The sequence below is a fragment of the Festucalex cinctus genome, chromosome 11 (assembly GCF_051991245.1).
Source record: "Festucalex cinctus isolate MCC-2025b chromosome 11, RoL_Fcin_1.0, whole genome shotgun sequence".
NCBI classification, from domain to species: Eukaryota; Metazoa; Chordata; class Actinopteri; order Syngnathiformes; family Syngnathidae; genus Festucalex; species Festucalex cinctus.
The window spans coordinates 8,601,119-8,618,869 of NC_135421.1; the positions used below are offsets into that span (position 1 = coordinate 8,601,119).

Here is a 17,751-nt window from a genome sequence, read left to right on the forward strand (position 1 = left end):
TGCACACAGCAAAAAAAAAAAAAAAAAAAAAAAAAAAATTCAGCACAAATTATTGTATGTATTTTTGTTTTGCGGGTTAAAGTTTTTTTGTTTTTTTTTTAAATATTGTGCGCCTGAGTTAATGTTGGTGATCAGTTTGAATGCGTTATTATTTATTGATTTTATGTAATTTTATTTTTACGTATCATATGGTTTGACATGGTCAATCAAAAAATGTTTATGCTTTAATTAAGGATTTAATTTTATGTTTGAATTTCAGATGCACTTTAAATCTTTTCATTCGTTACAGTTAATAAAGCTATTCTTTGTTGTAAGTTGGTCCATAATTCTTTCTTTTTTTTTAATTCTCTTATACGTTAATATGGATACAGTGTTATGCATATGCAGAGGTGTGCTTATAACAATTTTACAGACAAATGATACTATTTATAGTCGCAGGTGGGATGTTTTCTTCTTACTTGGGGGGGGGGGTGCATGACAGAAAATAATTGAGAAGCACTGCGCTAACCCAACACAATTCCGGATTATTTCCTGTATATCCAGTGCATTGGGTTGAGGATTTTACCCAGAACTTTGGGTCAAGATTTTGATCCGACAAGGGGTGAAAAAAGGTTGAGAAAACTACCGGTAGCAAAGTGTGTTGCAAAGTATTTCTATGAGCAATCGACCAAGGCAAGACTTGTTGAATTTGTTTTCAGCTATTCTGAATGAGCTGCTGCAGAGGGAGAACAGAGTGCTGCACTTCTGGACTCTGAAGAAGAGAAGGCTGGACCAGTGTCAACAGTATCTCGTCTTTGAACGCAGCGCCAAGCAGGTGCGTGCGTGTGTGTGTTTGTCTGCTACATTGTGGGGCCCATACACGCGCGTTTTTCCAGGTTTAAATACCATTGTGGGGACCTCTTTTTGAGGGTCAAGACTTGGTTTTAGAGTTTGGGTTTGAATTGGGTTATGGTTGAGGTTAGGGTAAGGAGTTGGGGTAGGCAATCATTTTTGATGGTTGAGGTTAGGGAAAGGCATTATGTCAATGAGAAGTCCCCACGATGATACAAAGACAAACTTCGGTGTGTGTGCAAACTTTGAGCTAAAGTTCAGCACCGAAGAGACATCACATCTGGTGTATTTTATGATGGGAACATTTTCTTAAGAGCCACTATCATATAATATATTTTACGTTTGTGCGTGTGTGTATGTATGTGTGTGCGCAGGCTTTAGAATGGATCCAGGAGACAGGTGAGGTTTATTTGGCTACGCACGTTTCACCTGGTGACGGCAGCAAGGAAACACAGCAGCTCCTCAACGACCATCACCACTTTAGACTCACTGCCAAGGTACATTGGGTGTGTGCGTGCGTGTGTTGCTCTTGGCTTACAAGGTCACTTCATTAAGTACTACTCCACATCTGTTCTAATGGGATCCAGAATAGTTTCATATTTATTATAATTATTATTATTATTATTATTATTATTATTATTAGTAGTAGTAGTAGTAGTAGTAGTTATCATTATTATTATTATTATTATTATTATTATAAGAAAAACAACGTTGAAATTTTACATCAGGAAAACAGATGAATACATGACATGATGCCTGTAAAATTTTCAACTTTTTTTCACAAATGACATTTATATAGAAAAAATACCAGTTTATTCTCATGAGATTAAATTTTTATCTTAAAATATATATATATATTTTATAAAAAAAAATAGTTACTTTTTTACTTTTTGCAGTGTGTTCCGATCACTCCTTTGTAACTTTTAACTCTTTTCCTGCCAAGAACGGTAATTAACGTTAACGGAAATCCCAACGAGTTCTGACAATAACATTAATTGACGTCAACTGTGTTTTTGTTTTTGTTTTTTTCCCCAATGGGCACCACGTCTTCTGCAGCTCTGGTTTCTGGAATTAGTTGAAAAAGAAAAAAAAAGAAAAGAAAAAAAAACACTATGGCCAGCAGATGGCAGCATTGTATCTCTCTTCAGTTGAGTCCTGTGGATCAAATTACATAAAAACATGGTGGATCTTAAGAAATGTGTTTTCAAAGAATGATCAAATCGGTTGTCACATTAAATCTAATTCATAGAGCGCCACTAACCAAATATTAGCGTCAAAGTCACTGTTGAGCATAAAATGTATCATTTCACAAAACGCTTTTTTTCCTCTTTTTTTTTTCCCCCATTATAACGTGCTATCACTCAAATTATTTATTTTCAAATGGGGATTACTAAAGAACAGAATAAGGTGGAATCATACTGTTTTGTTTTCTAATGAGAGAATGGAATCCAATCCTTCATATGGAATCCACCATGTTTATGTAGTCATAGTGCACAATATTCTGATGGCATTCTTGTGGTTGTCTTCTTGGATAACGTTTGGCAGTAAAAGAGTTAAGAGTGGACTCCTAGCTTGGGGATCCTTGCATTACAGTGTAAAATGGTCCTAATTTTTCGGAATGGACGGGGATACCTTATTTAACCCATGGTGAGAGCCCAAATACAAAAGTGAGCCAGTGTTTGTGTGTTTGTGTCACTAGCAAACAAAGGAGAAGGTGAAGCTCTTGATCCAGCTGGCCGACAATCTTGTGGAGAAAGGTCACGTCCACGTCGTGGAGCTGAAGCGATGGGTGAGCACAGTAGACCGCCGTTACCGCGATTTCTCCCTGCGAATGGCCAAGTACCAGGAGAGCCTGGAGAGGAGCCTGGGCGTCTCTTCCGAGGTGGGAATATCTCCGCGGTTACTTGTCATACATGTAACTGTTTAGTCATGGAATACTTTTTGTTTCCATCTTCAGGACAACAAAGACTTAGAGTTGGATATTATTCCCGCCAGCTTGTCAGATGACCCCGAGATCAAATTGCGGGAGCCCAACGATGAGGTAAACGAGGAGAAGAGGAAGTCGGCGAGAAAGAAAGAGTGAGTACAACTCGGAAACAAATAAATCAGAGTCATGAGTCAGCATTTTTGCAAAATCGTCTCTTGAACTGAACTCGCAATGTGAACACAAATTGGTCCAGGTTCGCTTTGCCTTGTATTAACATTTGAAGTGTGAAATACATTCCAAATGGTTCTCTATGGAATTCACACGTCTCAGGAAAGCTTCACACTTGCAGGCATCCGCATAATTTAATGGGTCACACCTGTTCAGTGACTGCGCAAGTTTTCACATCTGGGTCAAAACGGACTTCGGTAAAATTTCATTTGATCTCAGTGCAACCTTTGACAATGGTGACCACCAAATTCTTCTTGACAGACTGGGAAAAGTGGGTAAGACTTGCGGGTACGGTCGTCAGCTGTATCTCGAAGTCAGGGGTTATGTTGTTTCCATTCAACATTTGAGCAGGACATTATGACATGCGGAGTCCCCCAGGGTGCGATACTTGGCCCACTTTTATTTAACATGTACATGCTTACGCTTGGTAGGTCATTCACAACGATGTTGCCCATCATAGTTATGCAGATGATTGACTTACCTTTGTCACCGAGTGACGATGGTCCCATAGATTAAAATATGATCCCATAAACGAATGAAATCTAATTCCATACTGCTTAATAAAGATACAACTGAACTGAAGTTATTGTTTTTGGCTACAAAAATGAAAGGAAGGTGTTTACTGCCTAGCTTGATTCTTAGGGTATAAAGACAAAACCTCAAGTTAAAAACCTTGGTGTTGTAATTGACTCTGATCTGAATTTTAAGATTCATGTCAAGGCCATAACTTTAAGCTTTCTATCATCTTTCAAACAAAGAGAAAGATTCACAGATCTCATGTACAGTCCATTCTTAAATCCCTACACTGGCTAGTAGCTACCTGTTACCTACTGAATTGATTTTAAAGTGTTTCTGTTAGTTTAGAAAACATTATGCATGTCTGATCTCCTTGACCAAAATAAACCCAGTAGGGCACTGCGATCCCTTGGAAGTGGTCACTTGGTAATATATTGATTCAGGACTAAACGGTGATGCTGCTTGGCTTAGTGGTGGTGCTTTTTAGCCACTGAGCTTCACTTAAATGGAACCAGCTCCCTGATTGTCTTAAATGTGCACCAACCAGCCACTTCCAGATCCCAGTTGAAAAAATTGCTTTTTTCTTCGACTTTTTCTGTTTTCGTTACAGTATAGCAGCCGTTGGTCTTTTATTTAGATCATTTACTTGTTTTTCCCTTTGCTTTATTTATCATTTTAATCATGGTTTTATTTTTTGGTATTTTACTCTGATTTTAATTAATTAGTCTTGTACGTGTTGCTCACTGTTCTTTGTTTTCTGTGAAGCACTTTGAATTTCCTATGTATATGAAAGGTGCCTTACTTTGCCTACAAGTAACTATTAGTATACTAAATGCTAAAAACATCAACAACGAACCTTATGTGACCACTCGCCATTTTTATTTATTTTTTTAGTTTTATGGGTATTACCATTTCCTTTCTGGATTATCATGGCATTGCTTTACTTATAGTATACATGTAGCTAAATACATGTATGCATATACCGATACATATACACAGAGCAAAAAAAGCACTGCTTTGTCTCATCTTGTCTTCCACTTTATTTTTCTTGAAATTCTAGTTTGTATTCTGAGGGGTTTTATTTCCCGTTTCAAATGGGCTCTATATGTAAAAATCGTCTTTCTTTAGGTTCATCATGGCCGAACTCCTGCAGACAGAGAAGACCTACGTCAGAGATCTACAGGAATGTCTAGAGGTGAGAAAACCAGCCTTAAAACTCGGATTTATGTATAAGCAACTTCCTATCTACTGTTTTAAAAATAAAATTAAATCTCAGGTTGCTATGTATGGTCACATTTAGTCCACATCTGATCCAGATTACACATTTGGTAGCAATTTAACCAATCCCATAATAACATATGAGTCTGTAAAATGCCATCTGGTCAGTTTGTAATTTTTGTGTATGTTGCAACTTATGACATTATACCTCTTTTAACCATGAAGCAAAACATATTTAAACCTTGGCGGAGGTCCTGTGTTTTTATTGGTAGTGCTTTTGTAAGAGTAAATGTTATCTGATAGTCGTACATGTTTATTCCAGACCTACTTGTGTGAGATGACCAGGGGCGGGGATGAGATCCCGCCTGCCATCGCCAACAAAGAGAATGTCATTTTCGGCAACATGCAGGAGATCTATGACTTCCACAACAAGTGAGGAACTTTGGAAATGTATTTGTTAATTTACATTTGATTGCTACTTAGTAATTGAATGCACTTTATCACATATTGCTATTTTTAGAAGGGAAAAAAATGGCAGCTTCCAACTTTTAAGAATACTAGTGAACTCTATACAGAAGGAACTCCACGCAAAATTGTATGAATTTTGAACAATTGCTGGACAGAATTATGTACTGTAGTATGTTACAAAAAACAACTGTACATGGACTAATGTTGAGAGCTATAACAGCTTTCACTTTGAAGCTCTCACAAGCTTTAAGTGTTTCACTGATGTTGCTAATGGCAAAGTAATCATATTTATAAGCCTTTAAATATAGTTGGTTTAAAAAGAGTGTTTTCGGGGAGAAAAAAAATATAGGCTATTCAAGTTTTTATTTTTGACTCAAAATAGTGTTTTCATGGAAAAATAGTTCATTTCTGGAGGAAACGACCACTTCCCTGGCCAAATCAGTCTTTCAGGTTTTTATGGAAATTTGTCCTCTCACTGATAATTGGGAATGGTAAGATGTTGAACTTTGAGGCAATATAAAGGGTCTTGTATGACCGTTCTGTCATCAAATGTAGTTTTTGAATGGAAAAATAACTCTTTCATGGGGAATTTAGCCTGCTTGAACAAAAATCCATCATTTTAAGAGTGAAATATTGCATTTTGAGGCTAAATATAAATCGTTGTTGTATCCTTTTAATAACTCCATATAATGTTTTGTATTTTAATGGCAAACATATTTTACGTCTTGATTTTTCAAACAAAATGCATCATTTTAGTGACAATATAGCATTTTTGTTTTCAAACTGACTCTTCTACAATCTGCATTTTGTTCATCCGAAAGGGTGTTTGGTCATTCATACCAAAGCCATCCAAACATACTTTTTGGTTTGTGTAATGAGGTGAAGAAGAAAATTAAAAAAATTAAAAAAAAACTTCCACAAACCATTCCCATAAAACTGAAAGAATACTATTGTCCACAATGACTTGATAAGACAAACAATTCAGAATTAAACTGTCAGCTTTAGTGGATAGTGTGGACTGGTGATAGGTCTGGCAACACCGATGCATCAAGCTCATAAAGCAAACCGCGTTTTGGCGTGCATACCACGTGACGGACACAGCCGCTGTATCACTAATCATTACCCGTTACTAAGGCACTGAACTTCATAAGGAAGTGTTTCTGTCAGTGATTTGCATCAAGTTCAGTGTGATAGGGAACCCAGAAGGGGAAGAAAGAATTTCACCTTGTGGGACAATTTTGATCTAATGTCAGCAAATATTTTTCCGTTTCAGGGTTTGTCTTTCCATACCTTCCCAGTAGGTGATCCTCTCCTTAGAAAGTACTGTGGGAATTTAGCTCATTAATACTCATAAAGTATCTTGATAACTTGTAAAACTCCATGCATTTCATTTATGCACTTCGTTTACCTTACTTACTGTTTACACTATGCATTTTATTTATGTAGGCTCATGCATTAAATGAATTACCAAAGACTAAAACGAAGGACATGTTTGCTATAATTATAGTTAGTTTTAGTTACTTTTGTAAACATGAAATGTAGTTTCAGTTAGTTTTCGTTTTTTAAAAAGCATTTACGTTTTTATTGTATTTCGGTAACAATATTGTTTTTTGAATTTTAGTTTTGTTTTTTTCATTAGTTTTATCCATCCATCCACCCATCCATTTTCTTGACCGCTTATTCCTCACAAGGGTCGTGGGGGGTGCTGGAGCCTATCTCAGCTGTCTTTGGGCAGTAGGCAGGGTACACGCTGGACTGGTTGCCAGCCAATCGCAGTCATTAATTTTAGTTAACTAAAATAACCTTTAATGGCACCTGTTTTTCGATACCCTCCCTTCTTACTTTGGCCATCTCCAAACATTTTTGTTTTGTTTATTTTATTTAAACTGAGTCAAATGCCATGTTTAGCATATGTCGCGGGCCACTAAAAAAAGGACGGCGGGCCGCAAATGGTCCCTGGGCCGTAGTTTGGACACCCCTGATGTAGGTCATTTATTAGTTTTTTGTTGTTGTTTTTTTTGTTTGTTTTTTTGATGAGACAATTCTGAATTTTGAACCCACATTTTTCACTGATATTTTCTTTCATCTTGACAAATTTCCCATTTATTGACTACCTAAAAATATCAAAAACATTTTGACTTTAAATGAAGAAATTAATACAACAGAAAATACAATGACTTAAATGATTGTATGAGGTCATCAAATCATTGTTAGTTGAGTCTGTCAACTGGATTGACTGTATGGATTTATAAGGCCCAGCAGTTGTGAGAATGGGGTATATGCCACGGAAGAGGCGGGACTGTTTTTGCACAGCTTTGGTTTTGGTTTGGTTTGCGACGTGTGGGCTGCGTCAAAAGAATTGTGCTTCCGACTGTGTGCCCCTCGGTTGCGCTTTCGCAACCCGGACCATAACCAAACTCATGTGCAAAATCACGGAAGTAGGAAGTCTACTTCCGCCTACATTCCGCCTCTTCCCTGGCATATACCCCATTCAGTGACACAGTATTGACACAGTATCAATACAGTTTTGCAATGTCGAAACGGTACATGATGCCTCATTTACCCATTACTAGTGTGAACCCAAACAGAGTGAAGCAGGAGGTAATGCAGGTGCTGTATGTGCTAAAAAAAAATAAAAATAATAATTTAATTACACAAAAATGAAAAGGCAAACAAATACTCCGGGAAAGACATGGCAAGAACATGACATTGCCAATGAACCGACAAGGACTAAATGAAAGCATGGAATGAAATACACTAATGTGACAATGTGAGGTTGGATGAGATTGAGATTGGGTGACACAAGGGACCGGGATGACAAGCACAGGTGGACACGATAAAACTTGATGAGACAGAGAATGACAACAGGGACATAAGGATAAACATGACAACCCAAAATCAAATCAAAACAAAACCATAACAACAGATCATGACAAAACCAACCTTTGTTAATATATTGTATTGGCCAACTGCTTGTTCCAAATCTCCATATAAAGTATGTAACTGCTCCCCCGAATGCTTGTTTGGTTGTGTTATGAAGATGAAATCCATCTAAAAACCTCTAATTAGTGACATGACAACTCATTAACAAAGCAAATGTGTTTCTGCCTCTGTGATGTGGAAACTTTGTCGCTGTTCAACATGAACTTCAAGTGAACTAGTGTTTTTGTCATCTGCTAGATTTCATCTTTAAATCCATTATTTCCCAAAGTTTCTGGCCTTCACTGGCATTTTTTTCTTTTGGGGGATTTGTCAGGACATGCTTGTTTTTGTTGGAGAACAAGTTTATAAAAGTAATGCTGAATAAGTTCCCAGTGTGATCATTGGGAATATATGACTACTGTACTATGTTTGTTCTATGTGCACTTGCAGTATTTTCTTGAAAGAGCTTGTCAATTATGAACAGCTGCCCGAGGATGTGGGCCATTGCTTCGTCACCTGGGTAAGACTATTCGTATGCATTTGTTTAATATTAAAACTAATCACATGTCACAAACGACCATCATCACATTCCTTCTGATTTGATGCAGGCTGATAAATTCCACATTTACGTGGATTACTGCAAGAATAAACCGGATTCTAGCCAGCTCATCCTAGAGCACGCCGGCACCTTTTTTGATGTAAGTATTTGAGTTTGTTGATGACACCTCAACCTATTCAGTTAATTGAAGTAATTACAAAAAATATGCTCCACTTCACCTGTTGCCATCAAGAGAATGTGTGCTACAGTAAATGGATGGAAGAAACACAATTCAATAAAAAAAAGTAAATATTTATCTGTGTATCAGGGGGCCAGCATGGTGAGTGATAGTGGTTAGCACATCTGTGTCACAGTCAAAAGGTTCAGGGTTCGAATCTTCAGGTTCCTGTGTGGTGCTTACGTATTCTCCTTGCTTGTGTGACTTTTCTCAGAGTACTCTGACTTCCTCACACGTTCCAAAATATGCAGGTTAGGTTTAGAGAAAGACTCAAAATTGTCCTCAGTTGTACATTCAATATGAATGCTTGTTTGTCTATATCTGTCCTGTGATTGGTTGGAGATTAGATCAAAGTATTCTCCACCTCAAACCCAAACTCAGCTGGGAAATAGTGGCAGGACAAGCACGATAGAAAATGGCTATCTACATAAGACAAATGTTTAGTGGTACAGTGATGAATTTGTAGTTACCTTAATTTTCCAGCAGAGGGTAGTATTGTAATGTAAGCTATCAGTAACAGCTCTCGCAGCACTTTTAATAAAAATAATTACAGTACAATAAAACAACTAAATCAAAGAAAACTAAATATTAATGATAATTATACATGTATCATATAAATATTTCAATATTTCAATATGTACATATAATACATACAAAAGTTACAAGTCTACATCATTAATTTGTGATTCTTTGTGTATTGCGTGAGCAGGACATCCAGCAGCGACGCGGCCTGGCTAACTCTATCTCGTCTTACCTCATCAAGCCAGTGCAGAGAATCACCAAGTACCAGCTGCTGCTCAAGGTGGGACAGGTGTCAGAGTAATTATAAAAGTAATATTATACCTATGTTTACTGCATGTAAAATGGTTCGCCGTAGGAGTTGCTGTCATGTTGCGAGGAGGGTAAAGGGGAGATCAAAGACGGTCTGGAGGTCATGCTCAGCGTGCCCAAGAGAGCCAACGATGCCATGCACCTCGCCATGTTGGAAGGTACCAGCCCAGCCACAGAGAAAACACTTCTACAATAATAGATGCAACATCTCAATCACTGCTTTAGGAACTGCCTTTGCTCAAGTGCACAAAGGTTCAATTTCCTCTTTAATAAACCTTGACTTGTAATAAGGCTCAAGTTGGTATGAACTTCCCCTCCAGGTTTTGAGGAGAACTTGGAGGTGCAGGGCGAGTTGATCCTGCAGGACAGTTTCCAGGTTTGGGATCCGCGCTCTCTCATCCGAAAGGGGCGGGACCGTCATCTCTTCCTGTTTGAATTCTCGCTGGTCTTCAGCAAGGAGTTCAAAGACTCGGCGGGCAGAACCAAGTACCAGTACAAACACAGACTACTGGTGAGTGTGGCCCACTTCTAAACAATTGTTGCCTATGCTATTTATTTATTTATTTTTTTCATTTTTGTTTTATTTTTATGTCACTCTTTAAACAAAAGACGTAAAACTTGTGATATCTGGCCCTGGTCAACACAAAATGAATGACAACCAGCAGTCAAGATGTCAACATAACACATTTTAGAAATTAATTCAACAGCAATGTATTGTGCCATATAAGTATCTTTTTGTATTATTATTTTTTTAATTTGAATTTAAATTTTCTTAATTAATTAATTTATTTTTTTGTTTAGTAATTGCGCTTTTATACATTATTTTAAAAATACAGATAGACTGAGATGTTTTGGTTTTACAGTCCATATTGCGCCACAAACTGACACCTTGAATTCAAATTCATTTTTCTTTTTGTTTTGTTCTGTGTTTAGGTTTGGAAAAAATATCGTTCCTCTTTTAATTTGGTACTCACTGCCCCCCCCTTTTTTTTATTTTTATTTTTTATTTTTTTACAATATATCTAATTTGAATGTTATTATTAAAATTTCATGATGGGCTTTATACATTTTAAGGTGGTTATACCCCTTCAGTTCAGTAAATTTTAAACTTTTTTTTTTTTTTGTACAAATATTGGTTTAGTGTGATCTCTCTATCCACATCCGAAAAAGACTCGAATAGCACGTTTCTGTGGAAGAATATCAAAAAGAACTACAAAAACATCAGCTACTGTAGATGTCAGTTAGCACAAAGAAAAAAAGTACTCCAAAGAGTCAACTGCCTAGTTGACTTTTTGGAGTACCAGAGGCATAACAGAAGATGGCTTTCATGAATCTATATTTGATGTCACTTTCTTAATTTCTACTGCAGACATCAGAGTTGGGGGTGACGGAGCACATAGAAGGTGATCCATGTAAATTTGCACTCTGGGCCGGGCGAACCCCCTCCTCCGATAATAAAACTGTACTGAAGGCAAGTAGAAAATGAATGCCATTTATATTTCGTAAAAAGAAATACATGGGGTACATTTTATGGTTCTCATGCAGGCATCCAGTGTTGAAGCCAAACAAGAGTGGATAAAGAACATCAGGGAAGTGATCCAAGAGAGGATGACTCACCTGAAAGGAGCCCTGAAGGAGCCTGTTCATCTACCCAAAACTGCAACACTCACCAAACCTCGCAATAACGCCAAGAGGTGACATATTTATGACTTAACATAACACAAGAACCGGGATTTCAATTTTAATGCTTGTCATCACAGCTATCCCCTCAGACCCATCAAACATGCTGCCTGTTAGCTGCTAGTAGCATAGCGCTAAAGTTTGATTGCATTTTAAGTTTTCACATCTTCCAAAAGAAATACACCTTATTGAATATTTTCATATACAGATTAGACAATACACTGTATACAGAACCCCCATTCATGATGAGAAAGTTCCAGACCTACCCATGATTGGAGAAAATCCATGATATTGACACGACTCAGCTGAGTCGGTGAAAAACAGATCCCAGAAATGCAGGCTCAGAAGAGGAAAACAATCTCGATTTATTTTTGGTGATAAACCGATTGCAAAAAGCTTGCTCGCAGGCAAGTAGGCGAAATTTACAGAGGTGTCCCTGCACACAGGCGAGGGACACGGAAGTAACAAAAGGCACTTGCAAAAGGCAAGGAGGAATTGGAAAACACAAATCTCCTGCAAAAGGCAGGGAACACGAATGTAACAAAAAGCGCTTGCAACTGCAAGGAAAACTAACATAACCAAAATCGCTTGCAAACGGCAAGGAGAACTAACGTAACAAAAAACACTTGCTAACAGCAAGGACTAGAAAAAACAAAATCACTTGCAACCGGCAAGGACGACACGAAATGCACACGGAATCAATCACACGAGAATAACAACAAAAGGCGACGCGGAAACACACACGTGAATACTAGTAAACTAAAGACGACGGCAGATTCAAACAACTTTACCAACAGGGAAACGCGGAGAACACTTGGACATGAAGATGAGCAAATAATAATCCGACAGCTTGCTGTGCAGCTCGGAGTCCTTTTAAAGGCCTAATTGCCAACGCGATGCAGGTGCGGGGCTGGGGAACGCCCCCCTCGTTGTTGGCACTGGAACACACACACAAAAAAGCACAACAGGCTGAGAACCGAACCATGACAGTACCCCCCCCTTAACGGACGCCCCTTGGCGGACCACCTGGCTTATCTGGATGAGCAGCATAGAAGGTGTCGAGCAAAGACGGGTCCAGGATCCAGGAGCGGGGGATCCATTGCCGCTCCTCCGGTCCGTAACCTTCCCAGTCGACCAGATACTGGAAGCCCCGGCCCCTGCACCTTGAGTCCAAGATTTCTTTGACCGTGTAGACAGGATCCCCATCGACCACTCGGGGAGGAGGCGGCGCGGGTGCAGGTGGGTTCAGCGGGCTGGGAGTCTCTGGCTTGAGGAGGGAAACGTGGAACACTGGATGGACCTTGAGTGAAGGCGGCAGACGGAGTTTCACAGTTACGGGGTTGATGATGGTGAGTATTTCAAATGGTCCGATGTAGCGCGGACCCAACTTCTTTGAGCAGCCAGCCAGACGCATGTCCCGGGATGAGAGCCAGACCTTGTCTCCTGGCTGGTACGAAGGCTCCGGACGCCGCCGACGGTCCGCAATCTCCTTATTGCGGGCCGCTGAACGGGATAGCGCCGCTCGGGTCTCCCGCCATACCTTGTGGGCCCGCCGGAGGTGATGTTGAATGGTGGGCAGCTCGACGGGACCTTCTTGAGAAGGGAACAGAGGTGGCTGGTAGCCGTACGCCGCCTTGAAGGGTGAGAGACCTGTCGCAGAGGACGGCAGAGTGTTCGAGGCGTACTCGATCCAGGAGAGGTGCGACGACCAGGATTCCGGGTTGTGCAGGCAAACACATCGCAGAGCAGCTTCAAGGTCCTGGTTGGCCCTTTCCGTTTGGCCGTTGGTCTGGGGGTGATATCCGGAAGACAGACTGACTGTGGCGCCCAACAGCTTGCAGAATTTCCTCCAGACCTGGGAGATGAATTGAGGACCACGGTCGGACACCAAGTCCACTGGAATGCCATGAAGACGGAAGACATGACGAACGAGGAGTTGTGCAGTTTCCCAGGAAGATGGCAGTTTGGCGAGGGCAACAAAGTGAGTTAATTTTGAAAATCGGTCGACCACTGTCATGATGACCGTGTTTCCCCTGGACCGGGGGAGGCCGGTGATAAAGTCTAGCGAGATGTGCGACCAAGGCCGCGCCGGGATGGGTAGCGGCCTTAACAGTCCCATCGGCGGTTGGTGGGACGATTTCCCGCACGCACAAGCGGTACATGCCTTGACGAACTCAGTAACGTCCTTTTTCATGTCGGCCCACCAAAACCGCTGGCCGACCAAGGCAAGAGTCCGGTTAATTCCCGGGTGACAAGCAACTCGTGAGGTGTGACCCCACTGGAGGACCTCAGCCCGCACCGGCTCAGGGACAAACAGTTTCTCAGCCGGGCACTCCTCCGGAACAGCAATCCCTTCCTGTGCTTCCATGACTCGTCTCTCGACCTCCCATCGAACTGCCCCCATAAAGCAATGTGCGGGTAGGACCGGTTCCGTTTCTGCCTCCGGCGTGGCCGCATCGTGGATCCGGGACAAGGCGTCTGGCTTCTGGTTCCTGGATCCCCGGCGGTAGTCCACGACAAAGTTGAACCTTGTGAACAGTAAGGCCCATCGTGCTTGCCGCGAGTTGAGTCTCTTGGCCAACCGAAGGTATGCCAGGTTTTTGTGGTCCGTCAACACTCTAAAGGGTTCCTTGGCGCCCTCCAGCCAGTGTCGCCACTCTTGAAGAGCCAAGACGATTGCCAGAAGTTCCCTATTCCCGACGTCGTAGTTCGCCTCAGCTGGACTCAGTCGCCGGGAGAAGAAGGCGCAGGGATGGAGCTTCCCGTCTTCTGGCGACCGCTGGGACAGGACCGCCCCCACTCCTGAATCCGACGCGTCAACCTCGACCACAAAAGACAAATCTGTATTAGCGTGGATGAGCACTGGCGGGTTTACAAACTGCTGTTTCAATTTCAGAAATGCATCTTCAGCAACAGGTGACCACCTAAAGGGTACTTTACTTGACGTCAGTTTAGTAAGGGGGGCTGCCCGTAAACTATAGTCTTTGATAAAGCGACGATAAAAATTAGCGAATCCCAAAAATCGTTGTAGCTGTTTACGGGTTTTGGGGGTCGGCCACTCGACCACGGCTTGAGTTTTTACCGGATCCGCCCGCAGTTGCCCTCCCTCGATAATGAAACCCAGGAACTGCACAGACTTGGCGTGGAACTCGCACTTCTCTGCCTTCACGTAGAGCCGGTTTTCTAATAGGCGCTGGAGGACCAGGCGGACATGTTGCCTATGCTCGTGAATATCGCGTGAGAAGATCAGGATATCATCGAGGTACACAAAGCAAAAAGTGTTCAACATGTCTCTAAGGACGTCATTAATTAAACATTGGAACACGGCTGGGGCATTAGTCAGCCCAAAAGGCATGACACAGTACTCGAAGTGTCCGAGTGGTGTCTTGAATGCAGTCTTCCACTCGTCCCCTTCCCGAATTCTCACCAAATGATAGGCGCTTCTCAGGTCTAACTTAGAAAAAATTCGGGCCGACTGTAACGGAGCGAACGCTGAGTCGAGCAAGGGAAGGGGATATTTATTCTTAACTGTGATATCATTTAGGCCCCGGTAGTCGACGCAAGGGCGGAGTGTCTTATCTTTTTTCTCGATGAAGAAAAATCCCGCGCCTACGGGAGACTTGGACGGGCGTATCTGACCAGATGCTAGCGACTCATTAATATATTCCCGTAAAGCGTCCTGTTCTGGCTGGGACACCTGATATAACCGTGACCCCGGCAACTGTGCCCCGGGAATCAGGTCAATCGCACAATCATACGGACGATGGGGCGGTAATGCTTGTGCATGATCTTTACTAAAGACTTTGCGTAAATCATGATACTCCTTGGGGACGTGGTCTAGGCATACCGGTTCGGGGGTTAAACTTGCTGGCACCGATGTAGTCCCTCCTGCCGACTTCAGACAGTGGGCATGGCAGAAGGGACTCCAGTTCTCCAAAGCCGGCTTCTCCCAATCTATATCCGGATTATGGGTTCGTAGCCAGGGAAGGCCCAACACTAGGGGCGCAGAACGGGACGGCATAATAAAAAACCTCCTTCTTTCCTCATGATTTCCCGAGAGTTTTAAGTTCAGAGGACCGGTAGACAGTCGGACCTCCGCCAATAAGTGCCCGTTGAGGTCGAAAACCTTTTTAACCTTTTCTAAGGTCTCTACCGGGCTTCCTAATGCTTCCACCACACACGGGTCTACAAAGCAATCATCCGCCCCAGAATCGATCAACGCACTCACCCTAACACTCAACCCGTATCCCGACAGCTCCCCCGACAATTCTAGCCGTCTATCACTAAGTGACGACCCCGACGGTGGGTTGGGTTCGGTTCTCCCCGGTTCGTGCTTACCCAGGTCAGCTTCCGGCTCGGCCTTCAGGAGCTGATCGGCCCGGCCCCCTAGTCGGGCGGTCGGTCGCGTCTTGCGGGTAGGTCGTGCTGGGCACGACGCCACTCGATGCCCCGGTTGTCCGCAGTACAGGCAGGCACCAGCGAGCCACCGGCGACGACGCTCCTCTGGGTGCAGACGTCCATCACCCACTTGCATGGGCTCCCCTCCATTGTCCGGCGGTCCAGAAAGGGTGCGGGCGGCGGCGTCGTTGAGGAAGAGTCTGCACCTGTCCTCGTTCGCGGCTGCTCCATGCCGCTCCACAGCGCGTTCTCGGCCCCGTTCCCGTATCCGATTGTCCAAACGGATCGTGAGTTCAATGAGACCGTCTAACGAGCTTGTGTCGTCGCAGACTGCCAGTTCATCCTTGAGCTGTGTATTAAGTCCTCGACGAAAGACACTCCGCAACGCACAGTCTCCAAACCCGCTCTCGGCGGCCAGTATGCGAAACTCGATGGAATAATCAGCGACCGATTTCTTCCCCTGAACTAAGTCTAGCAACCGACCCCCGGCCTCTCTCCCCCTAACCGGATGATCGAACACGCGTTGAAACTCACCCACAAAGTTGGAAAAAGAGGACCGAAGGTCTGGTCGCGCGTTGCTCACCACCATAGCCCAGGTAGCGGCTTGACCAGTCAGGAGGCTCATAACGAACGCTACTTTGGACGGACCACGAACGTAAGTCAACGGTTGCTGGTCAAAAACGAGCGAACACTGATGCAAAAATTGACCGCAACCTCCAGGCTGTCCATCGTAGCGTGACGGGTGGGGCAAAACAGGTTCTCTATGCGTAACCGGGAGCGCCGACATGGCAGTGTCCGAACGCGGAAGTTCCGGGGTCTGCACCCCGCGGGAACTGAGCTGTTCGAGTTTTCCGAACATCTCCTCACAACGATGAGCTAGCCCGCCGACCACCTCTTGAAGACCGATCAAGGTGGTCTCGGTTTGCCCGACCCGTTGTCCCTGGCTGGCCAAAGCCCGTCTCACCCTTTCCGAGTCTGCGGGATCCATGGTCGGATTATTCTGACACGACTCAGCTGAGTCGGTGAAAAACAGATCCCAGAAATGCAGGCTCAGAAGAGGAAAACAATCTCGATTTATTTTTGGTGATAAACCGATTGCAAAAAGCTTGCTCGCAGGCAAGTAGGCGAAATTTACAGAGGTGTCCCTGCACACAGGCGAGGGACACGGAAGTAACAAAAGGCACTTGCAAAAGGCAAGGAGGAATTGGAAAACACAAATCTCCTGCAAAAGGCAGGGAACACGAATGTAACAAAAAGCGCTTGCAACTGCAAGGAAAACTAACATAACCAAAATCGCTTGCAAACGGCAAGGAGAACTAACGTAACAAAAAACACTTGCTAACAGCAAGGACTAGAAAAAACAAAATCACTTGCAACCGGCAAGGACGACACGAAATGCACACGGAATCAATCACACGAGAATAACAACAAAAGGCGACGCGGAAACACACACGTGAATACTAGTAAACTAAAGACGACGGCAGATTCAAACAACTTTACCAACAGGGAAACGCGGAGAACACTTGGACATGAAGATGAGCAAATAATAATCCGACAGCTTGCTGTGCAGCTCGGAGTCCTTTTAAAGGCCTAATTGCCAACGCGATGCAGGTGCGGGGCTGGGGAACGCCCCCCTCGTTGTTGGCACTGGAACACACACACAAAAAAGCACAACAGGCTGAGAACCGAACCATGACAGATATAGAGAGACCATATAACATACAGATATCTATATTTGTGTCACGGGTGAGTGTGTGTAGATGTGGTGGATGGCCCGAAGTCGGAGAAACACGGCAGGGAGACAAACAGGAAGGACAATATAAAGAACTTTATTTTCAGTGACTAAGTAAAGGACTGGATGGGACGTGAGAAGACTGGGGACCACGGCTTGACTGGGAAAGGGGGAGCTGGTTGACGTGACTGGACTGAACGTGGACAGACTTGGCAGGACAGTCT

General features: G+C 42.9%; 1 protein-coding gene across 3 annotated transcripts in view; it reads left to right on the forward strand.

The window, feature by feature from the left end:
* kalrna (kalirin RhoGEF kinase a) overlaps positions 1-17,751 on the forward strand; it is a 167,302-nt gene that overhangs the window by 83,721 nt on the left and 65,830 nt on the right. For all 3 annotated transcript variants that reach the window (XM_077537456.1, XM_077537457.1, XM_077537458.1), the window contains exons 25-37: positions 699-814; positions 1,206-1,328; positions 2,531-2,713; positions 2,789-2,910; positions 4,631-4,697; positions 5,043-5,152; positions 8,561-8,630; positions 8,719-8,808; positions 9,596-9,688; positions 9,764-9,875; positions 10,038-10,228; positions 11,087-11,188; positions 11,263-11,411. In XM_077537456.1, the coding sequence (XP_077393582.1) occupies positions 699-814; positions 1,206-1,328; positions 2,531-2,713; positions 2,789-2,910; positions 4,631-4,697; positions 5,043-5,152; positions 8,561-8,630; positions 8,719-8,808; positions 9,596-9,688; positions 9,764-9,875; positions 10,038-10,228; positions 11,087-11,188; positions 11,263-11,411 (1,528 nt within the window). The remainder of the gene's footprint in view (positions 1-698; positions 815-1,205; positions 1,329-2,530; positions 2,714-2,788; positions 2,911-4,630; positions 4,698-5,042; positions 5,153-8,560; positions 8,631-8,718; positions 8,809-9,595; positions 9,689-9,763; positions 9,876-10,037; positions 10,229-11,086; positions 11,189-11,262; positions 11,412-17,751) is intronic.